Source organism: Octopus bimaculoides, chromosome 26, assembly GCF_046866305.1.
Source record: "Octopus bimaculoides isolate indiv1 chromosome 26, ASM4686630v1, whole genome shotgun sequence".
Classification (NCBI taxonomy): Eukaryota; Metazoa; Mollusca; class Cephalopoda; order Octopoda; family Octopodidae; genus Octopus; species Octopus bimaculoides.
This window is the reverse complement of record NC_142953.1, coordinates 26,017,333-26,041,382: the sequence shown is the minus strand read 5'-3', so window position 1 is coordinate 26,041,382 and position 24,050 is coordinate 26,017,333. Positions and strand designations below refer to the sequence as shown.

The 24,050-nt window shown below is 37.3% G+C and overlaps 2 protein-coding genes across 10 annotated transcripts in view; one reads left to right on the top strand and one right to left on the bottom strand.

The window, feature by feature from the left end:
* Positions 1-7, bottom strand: part of LOC149130996 (ceramide-1-phosphate transfer protein-like) — a 5,889-nt gene extending 5,882 nt beyond the window's left edge. Inside the window, exon 1 of the mRNA XM_089342378.1 lies at positions 1-7. This exon is cut by the window's left edge and continues 245 nt beyond it. The gene's annotated coding sequence lies outside the window, so the exon portion shown is untranslated.
* Positions 8-243: 236 nt separating this feature from the next.
* The window catches only part of LOC106883976 (integrator complex subunit 11-like), a 50,278-nt gene continuing 26,471 nt past the window's right edge, over positions 244-24,050 (top strand). For 4 of the 9 annotated variants that reach the window (XR_016238486.1, XR_016238485.1, XM_089342376.1 and 1 more), the window contains exons 1-14: positions 244-397; positions 4,308-4,393; positions 5,953-6,026; positions 7,520-7,631; positions 8,451-8,567; positions 11,179-11,277; positions 12,351-12,524; positions 12,945-13,064; positions 14,387-14,482; positions 15,915-16,037; positions 17,711-17,797; positions 19,075-19,237; positions 20,573-20,683; positions 22,970-23,034. Coding sequence is in view for 6 of the 9 variants with exons in the window: in XM_089342376.1 (XP_089198502.1) it covers positions 4,355-4,393; positions 5,953-6,026; positions 7,520-7,631; positions 8,451-8,567; positions 11,179-11,277; positions 12,351-12,524; positions 12,945-13,064; positions 14,387-14,482; positions 15,915-16,037; positions 17,711-17,797; positions 19,075-19,237; positions 20,573-20,683; positions 22,970-23,034 (1,380 nt within the window). In the remaining 3 variants the exon portion in view is untranslated. Of the gene's footprint in view, positions 398-2,195; positions 2,230-4,307; positions 4,394-5,952; positions 6,027-7,519; positions 7,632-8,450; positions 8,568-11,178; positions 11,278-12,350; positions 12,525-12,944; positions 13,065-14,386; positions 14,483-15,914; positions 16,038-17,710; positions 17,798-19,074; positions 19,238-20,572; positions 20,684-22,969; positions 23,035-24,050 lie in introns of all 9 variants that reach the window. The other 5 variants (XM_089342372.1, XM_089342370.1, XR_016238484.1 and 2 more) reach the window with 3 other exon arrangements.

The window sequence follows — 24,050 nt, the reverse complement described above, 5'->3', positions numbered from 1 at the left end:
AAATTTACTGCGGGACGACTTCGTTACATAAGAATGTATTCAATTATATAGATACAAATATGTATATATATACACACGCACATATATACTACTAATAATAATAATTTGTAAATAAATAACAAACTTACATGTCTATAAATATTTTAAATAATTTTAATTCATTAAAATAATTCATCTAAAATAAATAACATTAAATTATTAATAATTAACAAGCAACAACAAAAGTTGATAAGTGCGGTCCTTACAAAATGGTAGTTTATTGGTTCGAAGTTAGATGAAAATTTTGACTCCCTGTTAAATTTCTTCGTTTTCTCTCCGTTCGCCCTGAGAAAACTCCAAAGACCCAACACCATTAGTGATGACAGATATAAAAGTTACTCCTCTGGGTGAGATTATTGTATATTTGTCGTGATATTTTACAGTATTGGCTAATCTTCATCTGCTGGGCAACATCGAAATTCGCGCCGGACTACAATGGACCGAGGAAAGCAAGATAAAAAGCCTTGGGTTTTAGAGAAACATACTTTAGAATGTTTATAAGCAGGATAAATTTTGTTTTCATTGATGTGTGGAAGACAACATTTGCCTTGAAATGAGAGCAGAAAGTGAAAGGTGTATGTACGTGTATATGAAATGGATGTGTTTGTGAGAGAGATTTGAGTGTGGTAAAAAGCTTGCTTCACAACCACATGGTTCCGGGTTCAGTTCCACTGCGTGGCACCTTGGTCAAGTGTTTTCTACTATAGCGCTAGGCCAACAAAGGCCTTGTAAGTGGATTTGGTAGAGGGAAACTGAAAGAAGCCTGTCGTATATATGTGTGTGTGTCCCGACACCACTTGACAACTGGTGTTTCGTCCCCGTAACTTAACAGTTCAGCCTAAGAGAGCGATAGAATAAGAACCAGACTTACAAAAGCGTATGTACTAGGGTCGATTCATTCAAGAAATTTTCAAGGTGGTGCCCTAGCACGGCCACAGTCTAATTACTGAAACAAATAAAAGATTATATCTTCACTGCCAACACTAATTACCGTTTTTTCTTCATAGCAATGCTGGTTGGCATTTGATGTTTTATGGACAGTGCCTAATTTGGTAGCTTCCCTGTTGAAAGTCTGCTTACTTTTACTGAATTCAAGACATCTAGTCCCATGGAAGCTGATTGGACACTGACCATATCGGCTAACCAGGTGTGCTGCTCTTCAAGCACAGTTGAAATAAACCATTTCCCAACTTTGTATCGAAGAAATTCTGACTTTTCGTTTGCATATTTGCCCTGCTTGTCAAATTTTTCTTTCATCTTTTTGAGGTCGATAAAATAAGTACCAGTCAAGCACTGCTGTCAATGTAATTGACTAACTCCCCCCACTCAAAGCTGTCAGGCTTTGTGCCTACAATAGAAGGAAAATTTTGCTTCCTCATAACCATAAGATAGATTAAGGTAACATGGGAAATTTCATGGTCGATTTTTTTTTTTTTTAAACAGCTTTAGGTTTTGAAGACTCGACTGCAAATTATAATATATCTTTACTGCCAATATTACATCTCATTCATGCTTTTTTTTATTAAGGTGATCGACATTTGATGTTTTATAGGGAGTATCTAAGTTTCCTAATTACATTTGAGAGATCTGATGGGAGGCTGGCTATGTTTGCCAACCAGGTGTGTTGGTCTTAAAGCTATACTCAGTTAAAAAAAAAAAAAAAGGGTGGCATTTGTTAGCTTTACATCAAAGAAACTTTGATCTTTTGTGTATTTGTCCCATTTGATTTTTCTTCCTCATAAACCATAAGAAGGATTTAAGATAACATGTCAGGAAATTTTATGGTAGACAACAATTTTTTTTAGACGCCTTTAGGTTTTGAAAACTGATCAGCAAACGAGTGGCTTAATCTACATATGAAGTCATACTGGTACAACTACTGTAGCTTTGCTTTCAAATTTTGTTTGATCATTGAATCAACCCCCAAAATAACCTTAAAGCAAACTGACCAATAAATAAAGTACTGGACCACCAACTGTTCAAATCCATTGCAGTTTTTTTTTATTCCAAACCTGTTTCAATCCACATTTAGAGTGACTCGACTTATTTCATTAATCACTCAGTTAATCCTCATAAAAGATGTTTTGATTAAGCTGCCAGTTCATTAGCTTGTTTTTCTGAACTGAAAACTTATTATATTTATCTTTTCTTTTCAGGTGCTGGCCAAGGTACGACATCAAGTGAAAACTGGTTCTTAATTTTTGTTTTTAATAACTTTAACATAAGGAGTTTTTTGTAAAATGGTTGTGATTTCTAGGTTCACAAATGACAGCTAAATATGGCCCCAAAAGAAGGAAATTCCACTGGTTTCATTCTTTTGAAAACTAACAAAATATTGTATGTAGCTTCATTGTTTTCATGTGGCAAGTGTTGGTATACCCCAAAGGTATTTTTCCTGTTTTGAAAAAAGGTAAAAAGTGATATGTGGACAACAGCATTAGGAGAGTAAAAAGCAAACCTTTGATCTACGTTGATCCACATGATTGACTCTTATCTCTGCTGTCTTAGCTTTTTATTTAGTTATTTTGTTATGAGCACATTGCCTATAACCCTTTTCAGGGTGTGTTATACTGGTGGGAGGGAGGGCAGTATCCTCAAAGCTGGTCCTTATCATTGCAACAGAGTAGGCTCTGTTAAAGGTATTCAAGGGGCCAGGTGTTGGTGTTAAACTAGGTAACAGAGTGGACTTTGCTAAAGTTACCCAAGGGGTCAGGTAGAGGCTTTAAGCCAACTATCCAAGAAGGCAGTGACAAGGTTTGCACTTTGAACACAAAGTGCTGGAACAAATACTGCAAGGTACCCAGTCTCACATTCTTACCATTCCACCATTTCCTCATCTTGGGTGAGTACTTTTTTATTGACCCTGAAATGGCAAAATCAAAGTTGACCTAAGCAGGGTTTGAACTCAGAAAATAGGGAATCATAACAAATACTGCCGTACATTCTCTCTGATAGAATGCTGGTCTTTTAAAAGTAGGTATTTCTGTCTGGAGATATTAAACCCAGCACTTCATCCTAATGAATCATTCATCAAATCAAGTACTACCAGGAACAATAAATCGTTTTGGGGTCTTCTAGTACCTATTTAGGGCTAGGAGGACTGAGCTGTTTGAGAGTTACATTACCACATTACCTGGGCAAGCACAAGATATGAACTGCCATTCTTTCAACTGGTTATTCACAATACCCTGTTGTGATGTCCATAAGGTAAACTTAGTTCTACATTGTCAAATTATCTAAGCTATTAGTTTGCAACTGACTGATATGCCATGCAGGAGGAGATATTTCTTTCATTGATTTAAACACTGGAGCTCAATGACTGCTCTATGAACCATCATGGCTCATAGAATCATATAGAACGGTGTAATGGCAGAATCGTTACTGGACTGCACAGACGGCTTTTGCAGTATTTCTTTTGGCTCTCTTGTTTCTGAGTTGAAATGCAGAGGTCAACTTAGCTTTTCATCCTTTAAGAATCAATGAAGTACCAGATGAACCCTTAGGTTGATGTAATTGACTTCTTCCACACCTTGTGCCAAAAGTAAACAGAATTATTTACTTTTAATACAGCAGCACAGCTATAATGAGTTCAATTCCATTGAAAGCATATTGTTGTGTACTTTATTACTACCTAATTGTGTTTGTGAATTAGGTACCAGGTCTTTTGGGAATCTGACATACATTAGACTGTGTAACATTTTATCCAAGGGTAAAATTTATTCTTCATCCACTTAACAATATGAAATCAAGGACTAAATTCCAGTTCACATAAATTCCTTAGGGTTTCATAAGGGCTAGTGCTTTTTACAAATTTAACTTACCCCTTAATATTTTACTGCCTCTAAATGTGTATCCCTTAGAAATTAACTGTTTCTACCATAATTTAGACATTATCTTAGTTTGTTTTATTTTTGTTCCTCAATGAAATTTATTGGTTTATATTTTAATTAGACAGAGATTCTAGGATTTATTAGTTAATATCAATTAGAGGGATTCTATAATTTATTGGTTTATAATAATTAGACAAAGAGATTCTGTAATTGTTTTTCTTAATTAGACAAAGAGGTCTTATAATTTTATTGTTTTTTAATTAGGCAAAATATGCTGATGTTTTTCTTTTTTTTTTTTAATTAGACAAAGAGAGCCTATACTTTTTTGAAAATAAAAGGGTTCTGGGCTTATTAGAAATTTAAAAAGAAAATAATAATAAATGTAATTTTACCAATTGTTTGGTACTTATTTGTTTTTTCAATTTTTTTTTTTTCTAGATGTTGGTCGAAGTTGTATCCTGGTTACTGTTGGTGGTAAGAACATCATGTTGGATTGTGGTATGCATATGGGATTTAACGATGAGGTCAGGATTGTTTCTTAATTGTTTTGTTTCTTCGTTTTTGAAGTTTTGTTTGTTCTCTTGCAAACAATGAAGCTATGATCATTGATTATTGTTTTGTTGTTTTTTTTTCATCAAATTGTCAATCACAAAATTGCCTCTTTTAAATACAGTGACCAAAACCATTTTTTTAATACTTTTATTCTTTAACAAAAGGCTTTAGTCAATACAAGACTGAATAGTTAAATTAACACTGAGAAGCTACTGTGTTCTTCAAATCACTTTGAATAGTTGATCGTGAAGTCTATTTAAATCAGGTGTTTGAACTCTCAACTACACTTCTAGATTTGGAACTTTCATGGTGGTGAGGGGTAATTCTTCAATAGGTTCCACTATGAGAACCAGGTTATCGACATACAGTCATTCTGCTATGAGAACCCTTACCATTTTTTTCAAGTAAGGGATCTCTTATTTCACACATCTTTAATGGAGCAAAGTCGGAGAAATGGTAACAATGTTACCATTCTGCCAGGTCACTTTTCAGATATGTATGTATGTGTTCATATACATACATATACAAGAGGCTTATTTCCATTTGCTTCTACCACTTTCGCCCATAAGCCTTTTGTTGGCTCAGAACTATTGAAGATGATGACACTTGCTTAAGGTGTGGTGCAGTAGGACTGAACTCAAAACCATGTATTTGGAAAGTCAATTTCTTGACCATACATCCAAACCTATTATCACCACGTGAAAAGCACATAGCATACTCTGTTAAGTGGTTGGCATTAGGAAAAGCGTCCAGCTGTAAATACCATGCCTCAACAGACAGCTGAAGTCTGGATAGCTAGTCAACTCCATGTCAAACTGTCCAACCCATGCCAGGACAGAAAGCAGACCTTAAATGATGATATTTTATATCTGCTTTCTATGCTTGCATGAGTAAAATTGTTTGACAGGATTCAATGAGTCAGGGGACCTTATCTTTCTCCAATGTTTCATCTTCAGCATGGTTTCTATAGCCGTTTGCCCTTCCCCACAGGGACTACTTTACAGATTGTGCTGTGTGCATTTTCCCATGGCACCAGCACTGTAAAGGTTGCCTTACCATCAGCAAGACTAATGAGCCCTCTCAGACTGTGTTGTCACTGTTCGGTTCAGATACCAGTCACTTAGTCTGACATTTCAAGACATTTGTTTTATCTTCGTTTGTTAACTTTATAGTCAGTTATGGGTAAATCACTATGTATATAATCATGAACAGGAGAGTGTATACATCAAGTGTAACCCATGTTTGTATTGTAACTTTTATGTCACTTCCATTGTGTATTAGATACTACCTAACATCCCGTTGAACCCCTAGTGCAAAATTGATTGGTAAAATCAGCCATAATTGATATATGATAGTGTACACTTTGATTAATATATATATATATCATCATCGTCGTTTAATGTCGATCCACATGATTGACTCTAATGTATCTAATACATAATGGAAGTGACATAAAAGTTACAATATATATATATGTAATATAATTTAAAAACACGATCAGCATGTAATGTATAAACTCTGTTTTTCTCAGAGGCGTTTCCCAGATTTCACCTACATTACCAGGGAAGGAACACTCACCGAACATTTGGATTGTGTAATCATAACGTAAGTAAATCAAACATTTATTCCTCTACATTCTTTTTGTTGTATCTTTACTTTCATCTTTCAATGAAATATAAACAATGTTTTCTCAAAGTTTAGTAAATATAAAGTTTTAAAATATAGTTTGCAGCTTCTTTCCCACCCCCACTCTTTCTCTCTCTAGATATGTGTGTGTGTGTATTTATATATATATATCGGTTCAAAAAAAGGAAAAAGACAAAAAACAACGTGAGGACGTGATACAGATTGTGTTACAAGACGCTCGGGAAAGGAAAGAGAGAGAGAGTATATATATATATGTGTGTGTGTGTGTATATATATATATATATATATATATATATATATATCATCATCATCAGCATCATTGTTTAATGTCCGTTTTCCATGCTGGCATGGGTTGGACGGTTCGACTGGGGTCTGGGAAGCCAGGAGGCTGCACCAGGTTCCAGGCACCGTTTCTACAGCTGGATGCCCTTCCTAACAACAACCACAATTGGTTGGTGCTTTTTATGTGCCAACAGCACGGAAGCCAGTCAAGGCGGCGCTGGCATCGGTCATGTTTGGATGGTGCTTTTTACGTGTCACTGGCGGTGTGGGGATCACAACTACAATTTCCATTTGATTTTGATGTACTTGACTCAATAGGTCTCCTCGAGCACAGCATGTCACCCTACGATCCAAGGTACTTTTGAGTGGGCTGGGGCTGATTATGCGACACTGGTGTAAGTTACAGCTGTGAACTCACTTTATTTGCCAGGTTTTCGCAGTCACAACATATCTCCAGAGGTCTTGGTCTTTCGTCATTGCCTCTGTGAGGCCCAACGTTTGAAGGTCACGCTTCACCACCTCATCCCATGTCTTCCTGGGTCTACCTCTACCCTGGATTCCTTCAACTGTTAGGGAGTGGCACTTCTTCACACAGCTCTCCTCATCCATCCATAGTACATGATCATACCAATGCAAACGTCTCTTTTGCACGCTACATCCGATGCTTCTTATGTCCAACATTTCTCTTAGGGCGCTTACACTCTGTCGTGTGTGCACACTGACATTACACATCCAGCGGATCATGCTAGCTTCATTTCTTTCGAGCCTATGCATGTCCTCAGCAGTCACGGCCCATGTTTCACTGCCATACATATTTATGTGAGAGGCCCAACTGTCCTCTTATTCTTTTCCTTAATGCCATGTCAACTTTGGAGATTATCTCTCCTTCACATATGAAGCTGGCCTTAAACGGCATTTGGTAATTGTTACATTTTCTGCAGGCAGAGATAATTATTAATAAATCAAGAATTTAAGTTGTACAGTATTTAATATACTTGTATCTGTTTGTTGTTCAAATATATAGTTATTTCTCTTCGCTCATTTTTCTTTAAATTGTGTGTATATACATGTAATTGTCTGTGTGTGTAATATATATGTGTGTGTGTGTGTGTTATGGTAAAGTGAAAGTTAAAACGATGATGATAATGAAATGTGTAAATTCGTTTCAGACACTTCCATTTGGATCACTGTGGTGCTCTGCCGTACATGTCTGAAATGGTTGGCTTTGATGGACCTATCTATATGACACATCCCACGAAGGCTATATGCCCCATCTTGCTGGTAAGTTAAGGAGCTAGATGTTCTGCATCAGGATTTTAAGAATATATCAAGCCATGTTATTGTGTTATATACTATAGCATGTGTGTATGTATATATATATAAAAATTCAAAAAAAGCAACACGGATTTTAAAGATGACTGCAGTACGCACGTTTCATGCTACTCCATTTATTTAAGTAATGTGAGCATTACAGTAAATGCAAAATGCAGAGCAATCTTCAGCTGCACAAAAATGTAGAAAATTACAGTAGAATAGACATATTATAATTGTGGCAACATTTAAAATCTAAGTGGGAAGAAGAATACATAAAAATCCATCTAACTGAAAAATGTTTCATAGCCTGTGGCGGAAGTGGCTAGGTGTTTGAGGATTGTACTGTGGAATACAGCGAGAAAATCATTACATTATGAATACAATAAAAACATGACTGTATCATTAAGAAACTTGCTTCCCAACCACATGGCTTTGGGTTCAGTCCCATGCAATGGGACTTGTGAATCAAAAACTTTGACTGGGTTTCCTTTAACATTTCAACCAGCCATATCCAGCCCAAATATTCAATCTGTTTTATGTTCAAACTGGCCAGATCCAACCTCTCACACCTATCAAAATCTCAGAGCTATGAGATAATGCATGATTAATTCAAAACGATGTGAATGAATAAGGATTACATTTGACAGAAGAATCTGAATGCTAAAAGGTTAAGTTGAAATAGATAAAAATTTCTTAAGACGGGGGAACAGATTGTGTTAAGGGAGATGGTTGAGTATGTCTCATGTAAAAATGCTCTCACCATTAAATGTATGATTTGTATTTCAGGAAGATTATCGGAAGATTACTGTTGAACGTAGAGGAGAAACCAACTTCTTCACATCAGAAATGATAAAATCATGTATGAAGAAAGTAATTGCTGTCAACCTTCATCAGACTGTACATGTATGTACATGCAACAGATTATTATTATTGTTAATATTAAACCTTTTGTTATCAACCTGCTTAATACTGTTCCTTGTTCTATGATACAAACCACTTGCTTTAAAGTGATTTAAATTAAAACCTCCAATCAAAGTTTCATTTTAATTTGTATTCTAGACACTACCTTAATAAAGGACAAAAATATTTTGCTAGTCGTTATTTTCTAGAATAATCAAAATAGACAGGGTATTACAATAGAAGCATAACAAAAGTATTAAAGTGATTTAAATTAAATTAAGATGGAATTTTGATAAGTTTCATGTTCCAAACATCCATTTAATAATGACAGTTATCTTGTTAAATTCTTCATTGTTTCAAAATTAATGGAAACAAAGGCAGTGTATTTCATCAGAAATATGGCAACAAAAGGGTTAATTCCGGCATTTTACACCTGAACTAAGAAGACTTTAGAGTCTTCAAGCATTGCTTCAACAATAACCCACTGGTTGAGAACACATTTATTGTAACTTATTCTGAGATACTGGGAAATGTAACTCGTGTATATATATATATATATATATATATATATATATGTATATATATCAGAGGCAACTCCAGGTCATCAGTGTCACTCAGGCTCATCACAAATTTTGCATAAGACACATGCCTGCTCGAAGAATTTCATGATTTTCTGCAATATTTCTAGCCCCAAATGGCTTATGTTTTATATCTAGCACTATGTCTTTTCTCTATTTCTAAGTTCAGGGTAAAAATAAAGCCACCCTGCAAAACACAACTCATCTTTACACATAGATGCACAAAATAACAGCAAACAAATAACAACAGTGGAGCGCACAACCAACATCAACGATCTGACTGTCGCCTGTACTCTCGACAAGAGATGCCAGTTACTCTTTTACACCTGTCAGGCTTGTTCGTATTAGCCCGAGTTGCTGGCTAATTTTTCGTTCCTTTAAGAATGTTGTAGAACAGAAACTTTTCATAGATTGGAATTTAAATCCTAATCTCTATAGAAATTTATTGTTTCAAGAAAATATTGAATTTTAAATTTAATTTTTACGATTATAGACAACGACTCAGGCTGTAACTCCTGAGCCTGAATCAGGTGCATGTGAACGATGTCGAGAGAACGTCTGCTACAAATGGTATTTTTTGACACAGGGCACCTCTAAGATGACTGCCAGACACTGGATGAAAATAAGTAAACTGCAACCAGGCTCAATAAAAGGAGCCCAAGTTATTGGCTGCAATTACTTACTTGAAGTCAGTGTTGGCAGAAATTAAATCAGCTTCCAAATACACATTCACTTTACTAAATTTATACTCAGGCTAATCCCGAACAGCCCGTATGCTGGAGTTGCCATTGATATATATATATATACACACACACACACACACACACACACACACACACACAGAGTAATCCCTTGCCATATTGCGGTTCATCTATTGACACTTTCATAGATTCCTCCATGGTGTTGCATTTACAATAAAATAAATATATATAAATTATAAAAATAATTTTTTAAAATATACAGTACAGTGGGTTTTGGAACGTAACACCTGCAATCGTTGAGGGATTCCTGCATATATATATATATATATATATATATATATATATATATATATATATATATATTACGGAGATGTACTTGCATAGCAAGTGACCTGATCTGAGATCGTGTGCTGAAATGAAAACAATTGCAGCGTGGAAGGTGTTTATAAGCCATTTAAAATAACACACAAAATCCGTTAGATTCACTTCAACATTTAAATTTAATTTGTCAAAATATTTTCGTCGCCTTGAGACCGCAACCTGTTCACTGACAAAATTCTGTGCTGCATCACATATATACATATATATACATATATATATATACATATATAGATATATATATATATATATATATATATATATATATATATATATATATATATATATATATAAATATATATATTTAAAACTTTGGATATATAAACAAGGAGAACGATCCCTAAGGAGTCTAATTTAGACTTTTTTGCGGTGAAATCTCCTGCTATATTGGTAACGATTACATGGTTTTCTATGAACAATTATATATATGTATATAGATAGATAGATATACACACGTGTGTGTGTCAAATCTACCAAAAGCTAATGAGAGACTAGAGATATATATGGCAGTGATTTAAAAACTTAAAGACTCTCTCCCAACAAACCATTTACAAATATCCAAATTTCCTGCAACAGTTCTGCCTTCATTAAGCATCACATTCTGAATAGCATGAAATCATGGACATAAAAACAGTAAAAATACTTTAAAAGAAAACTACACAAGTTCTGTAAATTTACATTTTAATTTCATTCATCTCCAACAGTATATTATGTATGAAGCCAACAAGAGAGCATCCATATGGTCGCTTGATCTGCTAGAAATAACAGACAAATCTCCTTTGAATCACATTTCAGTTTTATTAAAGAGAAAATAACACAGTGTCTGAATTAAGACAGGATGTTCATGGCTGGAACACCTTTGATCATGTGTCTGCTTGGTCAGAAAATGACTTGCTACTACATAACCGTATATTATATATTTTTTTATATCAATAGCATCTCTCTCTCTCTTTCCAGGTGGACCTTGATTTAGAAATAAAGGCATATTATGCAGGACATGTTTTAGGAGCTGCAATGTTTTATGTCAAGTCTGGCCAGCAATCCCTTGTCTACACAGTAAGGAATCTTGTCTTAACCACATCTTTTATTCTTTTTTTTTTTTAGCAAATTTCTCTCTCTCTCTTTCTCTCTCTCTCTCTCTCTCTCTCTCTCTCCTTTTCTTTCTCCCTCCTTCCCTCCTTTCTCCCTCTCTCTCCATCCCATCTCCCTCGGGACTGGATTGTTTGACACTCTACATCCTGATTTCAGGTTCATTATGGTATCTAAGATGAAGGGATAAATATAGCATCAAACCTTTTTTTCTTTTCGTGTTGTTTTTGGTTTGACACTATCCAAATGCTGATGGTATTGTTCAAATCCAATCTGAGTGTTGATCATGTGACAGTATTCCAGCTCTCTCATTGGAGGTTTTCTGTTTCAGAAGAAAGCCTCCAGTAAGGTCTAAAGGAGGAAACCCTTGATGTCAACACATATGTTGAGTTTACTTAATCACTCCACACACTACTGCAATTTCTACCAGGCCACTCCTCCAGGCTCCACCCTGGCACAGTGTCACCACCAGTTTTACCTCACTTCTCATCTCCACTTCAGGAAGAGGCCTGTTCTGTTCTGACTCCTTACTTCATGCTTTAAATTTTCATCATGTACCATAAAGTTACGTTCACTCTACTGTAGCCCCACTCAGCCAATGGGGGTCTTAGTCTTGTGAGCTATATGATATTCTCACTAGAGCTGGTGTTTTGAAGAGAAGCACCCAATACACTCTGTAAATTGGTTGGAAGTATTTGGAAGGACACACAGCCATAGAAACCCTGCCAAAGAAGAAATAAGAACATGATGCAGTTCTCTGGCCGGTTGGATCCTGTCAAACCATCCAACCCATGGGAAATGAATGCGAGATGATGATGTTTGTGGTATAGAGGTGAGGAGGTATATGGACCCACAATTAAGTGAAAAATCTTTCTTTCTCTCCATATTGGCCATAATTAATAACCTAATAACATAATTGATTATTAATCTTCTAATTGACCCTTGTAACACTCCATGAAGAAAATATTTTTGTTTAAAATTGTTCAGTATTTCAAAATTTTGTGGGTCATTTACATTTCACAATTGTATTTAATTCACAGGGTGACTATAACATGACACCAGACAGACATTTAGGAGCTGCTTGGATTGACAAATGTCGACCAGATTTGCTTATTACCGAATCCACTTACGCTACAACGATCCGAGATTCAAAGCGTTGTCGCGAGAGAGATTTCCTCAAGAAGGTTCACAGTTGTGTCGAGAAAGGGGGTAAGGTAAGTCAATATTTTTATAAGTTTTTTTTTTTTATAAAGTTTTTTTTTCTTTATTATTTTGAGGTTAAAAACATAAGGACAACATTTTTCTTTTTCGTTATCCTTTTCATTTTTCCCCTTTGTAATAGGTGTCCTTTTCTTATTCCCTCCAACACTGTTCACCTTATTATGAAAATAATGTAACCTTGTTCTTAAATTGTATTATTTTCAGGTATAAAAACATAAGAAAAACATTTTCTACAAGTTTCTTGCCTCTTTCCTCTCAGTTTTTCCCACTTTAAGAACTATATTCTCCTCCTTTTGCTCTACATTCTTCAATGATCTTTTCAATCCTCTTTTGGAAATGTTACATTGTCTTTGGATTAAATTCATTATCTCTATCAAAGGTCACTCCTAATCCTGTTTCATTATATTCTCCAGGTTTTGATTCCAGTATTTGCTTTAGGAAGAGCACAAGAATTGTGTATATTACTAGAGACATATTGGGACCGGATGAACCTAAAAGTACCCATTTATTTCTCACTTGGGCTCACTGAGAAGGCTAGTAATAGTTACTTTATCTCTTTCTCTGTTCTGCATAACGTTAAACCTTTTGTTACCATATTTCTGTCGAAATACATGGCCTTTCTTTTCAACTTATTGTGAAAATAATAAAGAATTCAGTGAAATAATTTTGCCATTATTAAATTGATGTTTACGGTGATAGAATCATTAACATGCTGGTCAAAATGCTTGGTGGTGTTTCATCCTTTCAAGGTCAAGGAAATAAGTACCAGTTGAGCACTGGGGTTGATGTAATTGACTTACCTCCACTCTTAAAATTGCTGGCCTTGTGCCAAAATTTGAAACCCTTATTAAACTGCTGTGTGGGCTATATCTGTATATTCCCTTGACCAAGGTAACAGTTCACCTTAAATGTTAAGATGCTGGTCTACCAAAGAGTTAGTTAATCTGTATGAATTCATTGTGCAAATTCAAAATCCATGTAGAGACAGATTGAGGTGATTTCCCAAGGGATGGCATAGTCAGATCTGAGAATACTGGGGTCAGCTGAAGGGAAGACAACAGGATTGGGATGAATGAAGACACAGTATGATGATGTACTCTTATTGAATCCTTGTAGACATCAAAGCAATACTGAAGAGGATAACAATGGGACTGTTCAAGCAAAGACTCTTATTTCACAATAACCCTACCACTACAAGACCAGGAGGTACCGTGGTGGAGCTACAGTTTGCGCTACTGAGAACTAAATCTCTTTGATACTAATGAGACTGGGATATAGGGCAGATAACATTGATGAGGCCATGCTGGGGCATTGCCTTAAAAAATTTTTAGTGGAATCAATCAACCCCAGTACTTTTTTTTTAAGCATAATACTCTTTCTATTGTTTTTTTTTTTTTTTTTGCCAAACTGCAAGTTATGGGGATGTAAACACACCAACACCAGTTATCAGGCAGTGGTTGGGGACAAATGCACACACACACACACACACATATACAACGGACTTCTTTCAGTTTCCATCTACCAAATCCACTCAGTGTTTTGGTCGGCCCAAAGCTATATTAGAACACACTTGCTTAAGGTGCCATACAGTGGGACTGAGCCTGGAACCATGTAGTTGGGAAGCAAGCATCTTACCACACAGCCACACCTGCATTTATATATCACAAAAACGATGGTGGTCTCAGGGATATCGGTATCGAAAAGGTTCAAATATCTTTGAAAGCAAGTTACTAGGATATAGGATTCAAAACATTGGTTGTTCCACTGATAGGTCAGGCATGTTAATTCAACTGGCTGTGACTCTCGTTAATTGGCAAATATACTGATCTTGTATGTGTTTGTGTACATTTTGTAGGCAAACCATTATTACAAACTGTTTATCACATGGACCAGTCAGAAGATCAAGAAAACCTTTGTACAGCGAAACATGTTTGAGTTCAAACATATCAAGGTATTGTATTGTATACTATTGTCTTTGCTACACACACACACATTATGATAAAGAACCCTAAAATCTGAGACTTTTTATAAAAAAATATTTTTATCATAAACAAGAGATGTTCTCGTTACTATGAACGACAAAAGCTGAGATAGTTCAAAGGTAATTGTTCTGGGACCAGGTATGATAGTAGTAGTTGTAGTGATTTTAGCTGGTCATTGTGTGCTGCTGTCACCATCCGTCCATTGTTTCCGCACTGTTGCAGCACTCTGGTCAGCTGCTGATTCTGCTACTGTCTGCTATCTTCCCTATCTGGTCATCAATCAGTAGTGGCTAAAATGTACTGAATATATAGTGGTGGTCTTGCTCAGAAAAAAAGTGTGCCAAAGATGAAATTGTTGCTAGATCCAGTTCCACACACAGTCTTGAATGGTCAGATTGTTTTAATGACTTTGGTAATATTCTTGGGAATTGTGATCTTTTTCTTGAGTTGTTTCTTTTTTTTACATTGGATTTAGTGATCCAGATTTGATGGTTAAGTATTTCTGCTAGATACATATATTGTTGCTATGGTGATAAGAAGAGAAATGCAGATGGAAAGCTTAGGGTCTTGATGGTTGTGATTATGATGATGAAGCAGTAAATGTCTTTTGAAGTTTATAAATAAGCAGTTGATGACTTGTGTGAAACTGTAATATGGACTAATTGTTCAAAGTAAACTCAAAGTCAGAAAGTACATGGCCTAGTGGTTAGGTTGTCAGGCTTATGATCATAAGGCTGTAGGTTCAGTTCCTGGACTGGGTGGTGTGTTGTGTTCTTGAGCAAAGCTCTTCATTTCACATTGCTCCAGTCTGCTCAGTTGTAAATGAATACCAAATGAGAGCTGGCATAGCTCTCTCGCTCTTTCCCTTGCCCCCCCACTCTCTCTCTCTCTCTCTCTCTCTCTCTGGATGCAGAGATGGATGTCGGAGGTATATAGGGGTGGATATAATGAGCGATGAGCAAAGGTGGTGGGGAACACCAATGTCAGATATGAGAGAAGTTGTTGAAAAGTAACTCTGTGTAATCTTGTTGGGGATGTTGAGATGGCATTAGTGATGCTGGTGAACGAACAAATGGAGACAACATTGAGAGCATTGAAAAGACTCTTTCATTTTGCTGAGGGACCAGATGACCTCTCTAGTGCTTGTGCCACAACAAAATTATGCTCTGTAAAGGGGTTGGTGATAGAAAGGGTATCCAGCTGTAGAAACCAAGCCAAAAAGCAAGATGTGGTCTGCAAGTATCTTGAATATGAACTATAGAAACCCATTTCACTCATACCAGCATGAAAAAAGTGAACATAAAACAATAGGTTAACATACACGGATAGCTGAAACTGTAGTAATCAATCTGAAAGAAATACTGTTATGATTTGCTATGTTTTTATCAATGTATCTTTCAGCCATTTGATCGAGCTTTCATTGACAACCCTGGGGCAATGGTGGTGTTTGCCACACCAGGAATGCTGCATGCTGGACTCTCATTACAAATCTTCCGCAAATGGGCTTCAAACGAAAACAACATGGTAAGTTGACATCTCTGTTGTGAGAAGTTACATTTTTCTTTTTGTGCTTGTGTGTGAAGAGGTGCATAAAAATTCACCAAATTTTCTAATTGGTTGAATTCAAATAGTCTTCTTCGAGGAATTGCAAGTAAGACACATCTCACAATACTGCAGCAAGAATCTGTGTCCTTTTTGTCTTTGGTAGGTCCCCAATTTCATCTTGTGTGTGTCTATAACATCAATGTAGTTGAATGGTCTCTGTCCTCTACTCAGGTGTGGAAATCCTCTGATGAGATCTTTTGTTCAGTACAATGGCAGTGGTCAGCAAAATTGACCCTGCATTGAGCAATAATATTGAAGATGGATGGAGTGAGTTCATAAATCTCCTCTTTGATTCTTGTGCTCACACTTTGGGATGTTTTGAGCCTTCATGAACAGCTTGGTATGTGTACGGTCAAAGTATTCTTGAAGCTCCTTCTTCAAAGTCCAGGTTTCAGCTCCATAAAAGTAGAGAACAGCCATCTTCATGGGTCAGAATTTCAAATCCAATTTAGACATATATCTTTTTTTTTGTTGCTAAACAAAAGATACCTGTCAGTATTTCTACCTTCTTCATAATTTCACTACTGTCATTCTTTATTGTAAAAGTTATCTGTAGGCGTGGCTGTGGTAAGAAGCTTGCTTCCCAACCACATGATTCTGGGTTCATGATCCCCAACCACACGAGTCCTTGAGTGGATTTGGTTGACAGAAACTGAAAGAGGCCCATTGTATGTGTCTGTATGTATGTATGTATGTATATATACATGATGGATTCTCCCGTTGTTAGATGACATACGAGGGTTCGACAGTTTCTTACCAAACAACCACACAAATGATTTATTTATAGTGATCAAATGTTTGTGTAGACATAAGCTCACTCCCTCCATTAAATCAACATTACCTGGTATATATATATATATATGTATGTATATATATATATATATATATATATATATATATATATATATATATATACATACATACATATATATATATATATGTGTGTGTGTGTGTCTGTGTTTGCTCCCCCTCCCCAATCACTTGACAACTAGTGTTGGTATGTTTACATCCCCATAACTTAGCAGTTCAGTAAAAGGGTCTGATAGAATAAGTTCCAGGCTTAAAAAAAAAAAAAGTACTGGGGTTGATTGATTTAAATAAAAACTCTTCAGGGTAGTGCCCCAGCATGGCCAAAGTCTGGTGACTGAAACAAGTAAAAGATAGAAGATTGTCTTGAGATGCGGGATCTATTTCTAATCTAGCTGCTGCTATGGCAGAACCTGAAGCTGAGAACCAGCCCATGGCCCTCTTTGAGTCAATTCATTTATATACATTACCTAAAGGAATTATCATTCTCTATAGTTAAAAGAAAGACAAATCTGTTTATAATGTGTGTGTGTGTGTGGCAAGGTGGCAGAATAGTTAGCAGGCCAAGCAAAATGCTTAGTGGCATTTCATCTGTCCGTACGTTCTGAGTTCAAATTCTGCCGAGGTCAGCTTTGCCTTTCATCCTTTCGGTGTCATTGAAATAAGTACCAGTTCAGCACTGGGGGTCAATGTAACTGACTTATCTCCTTCCTCAAAACTGCCGGCCTTGTGCCAAAATTTGAAGTCAATTGGAAACCAATTTCTATGTGTGTGTCTACTTTCAGCTTATAATGCCTGGTTATTGTGTTGCTGGGACAGTGGGACATAAAGTTCTCAGTGGAGTCAAACGGTTGGAGTTTGAAAAACAAGTGGTGAGTGAATAATGTTTATTATTTTTATTTTCTTTTATGTTTTTCTTCTTGCATCTCTGGTGCACTCTAACATTAGAACTAAGATACGAGCCAGCTTACTGTACTGTCACATTTGAAGTCCTGTCATTTATTTACAGGCATAGCATTTACAACACACATGGGCCCAGGTGATGTTATAAGAGCTCCTGTGGGTCTTCACACAGACACACAAACATATACACGCACACACACACATATATACGATGGGCTTCTTTCAGTTTCCGTCTACCAAATCCACTCACAAGGCTTTGGTTGGCCCGAGGCTATAGTAGAAGACACTTGCCCAAGGTGCCACGCAGTGGGACTGAACCTGGAACCATGTGTTTGGTAAGCAAGCTACTTACCACACAGCCACTCCTACGCCTATAGTTTTTTTGCTTTAACCCGTTAGCATTTAAACTGGCCATATCCAGCCAAAATATTCTACCTGTTTTATTCTTAAAATGGCCAGATCAAGTCTTTCACTCCTGTCCTATAATGCCATTAAAAAAAATATACAATTATCGTCATCATCATTGTTTAACATCCACTTTCCATGCTGGCATGGGTTGGACGGTTTGACTGAGGACTGGCAAGCCAGTAGGCTGCACCAGGCTCCAATCTGATCTGGCAATTTTCTACGGCTGGATGCCCTTCCTAATGCCAAGCACTCCGAGAGTGTAGTGAGTACTTTTTATGTGCCACCAGCACAGGAGCCAGTCAGGCAGCACTAGCATTGACCACGCTCGAATGGTGCTTTTCATGTGCCACCAGCATGGGTGCCAGTCAGGTGACACTGGCATCGGTCATGCTCAAATGGAGCTTTTACCGTATTTGATTCTGTAGGTAGTTATATATATATATATATATATATATATATATATATATATATATGCACATACATACATATGGATACAGTGGTGCCCCTGCATGACCGCAGTTTTCAAGTTGAAACAATTTAAAGAATTTAAAGAAATATATGGGTGTGTGTGTGTGTGTGTAAAAGCCATTACAGTGACTGATCACAGAAAACAATTATTTTCCTTCTTGCCACCATTGAATCTAATATCATCCTGTATAAACAGTGATCTCATCATTGTGAAATTCCCTTTTTTTTTTCTAATTTCCCTACACCATATATCACCCACTCCTCCTTCCTACTCAACATTGCTTTTCTTTTTCTCTCTCTCTCTCTTTCTCCTTCATTCACCACCTCTTACTCCCACCGCTGCATGTGACCCATGCTTGATGGTGTTAAGCTTGAGGTGAAGCTGCAGGTGAGATACATGTCATTCAGTGCACATGCTGATGCTAAAGGTATAATGCAGTTGGTGTCGCAGTGTGAGCCACGTAACGTAATGTTAGTCCATGGAGAAGCAGCTAAAATGGATTTCCTCAAACAGAAAATTCAACAGGAATTTGGTAAGTTGACTCCACTTACTTTTCCTCTCGTTTCTTTCAGCTTTTGATGTATATATATATATATATATATATATATATATATATACCGGAGTGAGCACATAAATGTGCAACAAGGTGCAAAAAAGAGTACTCAAATACCAGAGGTAGAGTAATGTGCTTTATTTAAAAGCAGCAGAAATATTTTTAAAAACTGTTACTCGGCTGGAGTGTATATCAGCCAAAACGTTGTGTTAACAACAAACAAGATGAGGACAAATATCTGTCAATTGTAAATAATGTACATAATTCCTCATCTCTTAAATATAGAACTGTAAAAGCAACACTGGTTGTCAAGCAGTGAAGATGACAAAGACACATGCATATACACACACTCACTCACACACACACACACACACATATGCGACAGGCTTCTTTCAGTTTCCGTCTACCAAATCCACTCACAAGGCTTTGGTCGGCCCAAGGCTATAGTAGAAGACACTTGCCCAAGGTGCCACGCAGTGGGACTGAACTCGGAACCATGTGGTTGGTAAGCAAGCTACTTGCCACACAGCCACTCCTGCGCCTATATGAACTTCCACGCAGTTTGTCTACCAAATGCACCCACATGGCAATGGTCAGCCTGGAGTTAACCTTATCACAGTGTATTCCCACTATAACTGGAATAGGTGAAACCTCATCTCAGCCAGATTCCTGGTAAAGCGGTAGTGAGCATCACACATAGATGAAGAAAATGTGGCTGAAATCATTACTCTTGTGCTGTCTCATCATCGTCATCATCATTGTCTAACATCCACTTTCCATGCTGGCATGGGTTGGATGGCTTGAGACAAAGAGCTAGCTAGACTCCACTTGTCTGTTGTGGCATGGTTTCTATGACTGGATATCTTTCCTAATGTCAACCACTTTACAGAGTGTGCTGGGTGCTTTTTACATTCTACTGTCACGGGTGTAATTAACGCAGCACCAGCACAAGTGCATTGATGCAGCACTGGCATGGGTGCTTTTAAGTGGCACCAACACTTAAAAGAATAAAAATGAGTAAAATCACCGTCCTCCACACACACACGCTTGTATGTGTGGAAGACTGATTTTACTCATCTTTATTCTTTCTGCTCTGGAGACCAGCTGGAGGGTAAAGTTTGACCCAGAAAGGGTTAAAGTAGAAGATACTTGCCCAAGGTGCTGTGCAGTGGGATTGAACCCAAAATACCTCTAATACCCCTGATGCTTCAAGGCAACATCTTCGAGAAGTGTTGCCTTTTGTTATGATGTCTGTGTCTTGTAACACTCCTGTTTCTCTATTTGTCTTACATCCCTCTTGTTTCTCCCTTTCAGGAATCGACTGTTTCAAGCCAGCAAATGGTGAGACAACTGTTATCCGTACAATACATAATGTTCCTTTAGACATTTCTGTAAATCTCTTGAAGCGAGAAGCTTCTTTATCAGGTTTGTGCTGATGTTCTTTCCCGTTTTTTTTTTTTTTTTTACATTTTGTTTTTACTCTTTTATTCTGTCTACCAAATTCCCTCACAAGAAAGAATTTGGTAGACAGAAACCAAAAGAAACCTGTCATACATACACACATAGTTTATAGATCCAATGTAGGTCGAATCATTAAAAAAGTACCCCATCCTGTGAGAGAATAAATACCAATTTAATTCACAATTACATGTTTTTTTTTCTTCTCATTTTCCCCCATTTTATCACAGTCCAGCATCCTAGTTTTAAATAAATTTGATGTATGAACTGAGCCTGAAAAATTGCTTGGAGATACATGCCGTGTTTTAAATCTGCCAGTTTAAAGTATCATAAAGCATGAAACTTTTGTAATCTTGGATTAAATTTATATATATCTTTGTGAAGGCACATGGCTCAGTGGTTAGAGCATCAGACTCACAAGCTAGAGGTAGTGAGTTCAATTCCTGGACCAAGCTGTGTGTTGTTCTTGAGCAAGACACTTTATTTCACATTGCTTCAGTTCACTCATCTGTAGAAATGAGTTGCAATGTCACTGGTGCCAAGCTGTATCGGACCCTTTGCCTTTTCCTCGGATAACATCGGTGGCATGGAGAAGAGAGGCTGGTATGCATTTGTGACTGCTGGTCTTCCATACACAACCTTTGCTTGGACTTGTGCCTTGGAGGGGAGCTTTCTAGGTGCAAACTCATGATCATTCATGACCAAAGAGGGTCTTTACCCTTTATATCATCATCTGCGTGGAGGCGCAATGGCCCAGTGGTTAGGGCAAAGGATCGCGGTTTCGATTCCCAGACCGGGCGTTGTGAGTGTTTATTGAGCGAAAACACCTAAAGCTCCACGAGGCTCCGGCAGGGGATGGTGGCGAACCCTGCTGTACTCTTCCACCACAACTTTCTCTCACTCTTACTTCCTGTTTCTGTTGTGCCTGTAATTGAAAGGGGCCAGCCTTGTCACACTGTGTCACGCTGAATATCCCCGAGAACTACATTAATGGTACACGTGTCTGTGGAGTGCTCAGCCACTTGCACGTTAATTCCATGAGCAGGCTGTTCCGTTGATCGGATCAACTGGAACCCTCGACGTCGTAAGCAACGGAGTGCCAACAACAGCAATCATCATCATCCATTGTCCATGCTGGCATAGGTTGGACAGTTTGACCAGGACTGGCAAACTGAGGGACTGCACCAGACTCCATATATATATGTGTGTGTGTGTGTGTATGTGTAGATGACAGGTTTCTTACCTTTTTTTTGTCTCCTCCTCCTCCTCCTCCCAGTCTCTCCTGGTCTTTCCTCTAATCTTGACTATATCTGAAACGTTTTACTTTTACTCTTTAACTTTATTCTTTCTATGAGTGTCAACCTAATAATATTAACTGCGAGTGTCCCCTGGACTTTTGTTGGTCTTTTGTGTGTGTGTGTGTGTGTGTGTGTGTGTGATTGTATAATTCATAGGATATTTGAATTAACCAGTTTAGTATTGAAACTGGCCGCCATGTCAAGCCCAAATATTCTACTTGCTTTATGTTCAAATCATTATGAAAATTAACAGTCACATCTTTGAAATCTCAAAGATACAAGATAATGATTGATTAATTGAAAACAACGTGAATAATTAAACATTCAAGTAATGTGAATGTTAAAGGGTTCAATATTGAAATATTGCCATGCAGTATTTAGTTCTGATCTTTTACATTCTGATGTAAAATTCTGTTGATTATTGACTTTACATTTCCTCCTTCTCTAGCTAATATGTACGTGGAGGCGCAATGGCCCAGTGGTTAGGGCAGTGGACACGCGGTCATAGGATCGCGGTTTCGATTCCCAGACCGGGCGTTGTGAGTGTTTATTGAGTGAAAACACCTAAAGCTCCACGAGGCTCTGGCAGGGGATGGTGGTGAACCCTGCTGTACTCTTTCACCACAACTTTCTCTCACTCTTACTTCCTGTTTCTGTTCTGCCTGTAATTCAAAGGGTCAGCCTTGTCACACTGTGTCACACTCCCCGAGAACTATGTTAAGGGTACACGTGCCTGTGGAGTGCTCAGCCACTTGCACGTTAATTTCACGAGCAGGCTGTTCCGTTGATCGGATCAACTGGGACCCTCGACGTCGTAAGCGACGGAGTGCCAACAACAGCTAATATGTACCAGTCATATGTGAGGGTATAATCAACTATGCCAGCCCTTAAAATTTTCTGCTCTTGTACCATGTGAGAAATCATTATGTTACTAAGTATCTCTTTTCTCATACAGGTTTGTCCGTTCCTGACCCCAAACGATTACGAATTCTAAATGGAGCCCTTGTCATCAAAGCAAATGTAAATATATTTTTATGCAATTTTCTTTCTATATTTTCCGATCCTTCTATTGTTTATGAGTTCACTCAGTTATTTTTGTGTGTGATTTAATCAATACATTTGAAAGTAAAGTTAATTAAAACTATGCTAAGCAGGAATGATTAAAATATAGGTGTGTACAGGTGGCGCCACATACAAATCACCTATGCCAGCTTCACACAAAAGCACCCAGTACGCTCTGTAAAGTGGCTGAAGGGCTGTTCAGGCTCTGTTTTGGCATGGTCTCTTACTGCTGGATGTCCTTCCTAATGCCAAATAGCAGAACTACGCAGAAACACTTGTCAGACATTTCAGTGACACCATTCATAGCCCGGTGTAGTGTGTTTTCACACACAAATTATGTATAAGGGTAATTTTTCCTCCAAAGCAGTTTCTGCAGTTAAAGTTTTTTCCATGTTTGAATACACACAAAGTTGTTCTATATTTAAGAGATGAGGAATTATGTACTTTATTTACATTTGATGGATATTTGTCCTCATCTTGTTTGTTGTTAACACAACGTTTCAGCTGATATACCCTCCAGCCTTCATCAGGTGTCTTGGGGACATTTCGAACCTGGGTTCTCATTCCTAAGGTATTTTTCAATGTTGTTGTTATTGTTATTATTATTATTATTATTGTTATTCAGGTCACTGCTTGGAATTGAACTTGGAATCTTGGGGCTAATAGCCCATGCTCTTAACCACAGGCATATGGCATAGTGGTTAAGAGCACAGGCTACTAACCCCAAGATTCCGAGTTTGATTCCAAGTAGTGACCTGAATAATAATAATAATAGTAATAACATCGAAAGATACGTTAGGAACGAGAACCCAGGTTTGAAATTTCCCCAACACACCTGATGAAGGCTGGTGGGTATATCAGCTGAAACATTGTGTTATCATCAAACAAGATGAGGACAAGTATCCGTCAATTGTAAATAATGTAAATAGTGTACACAAAGTTGTTAATTATATCTGTACACACCTATATTTTAA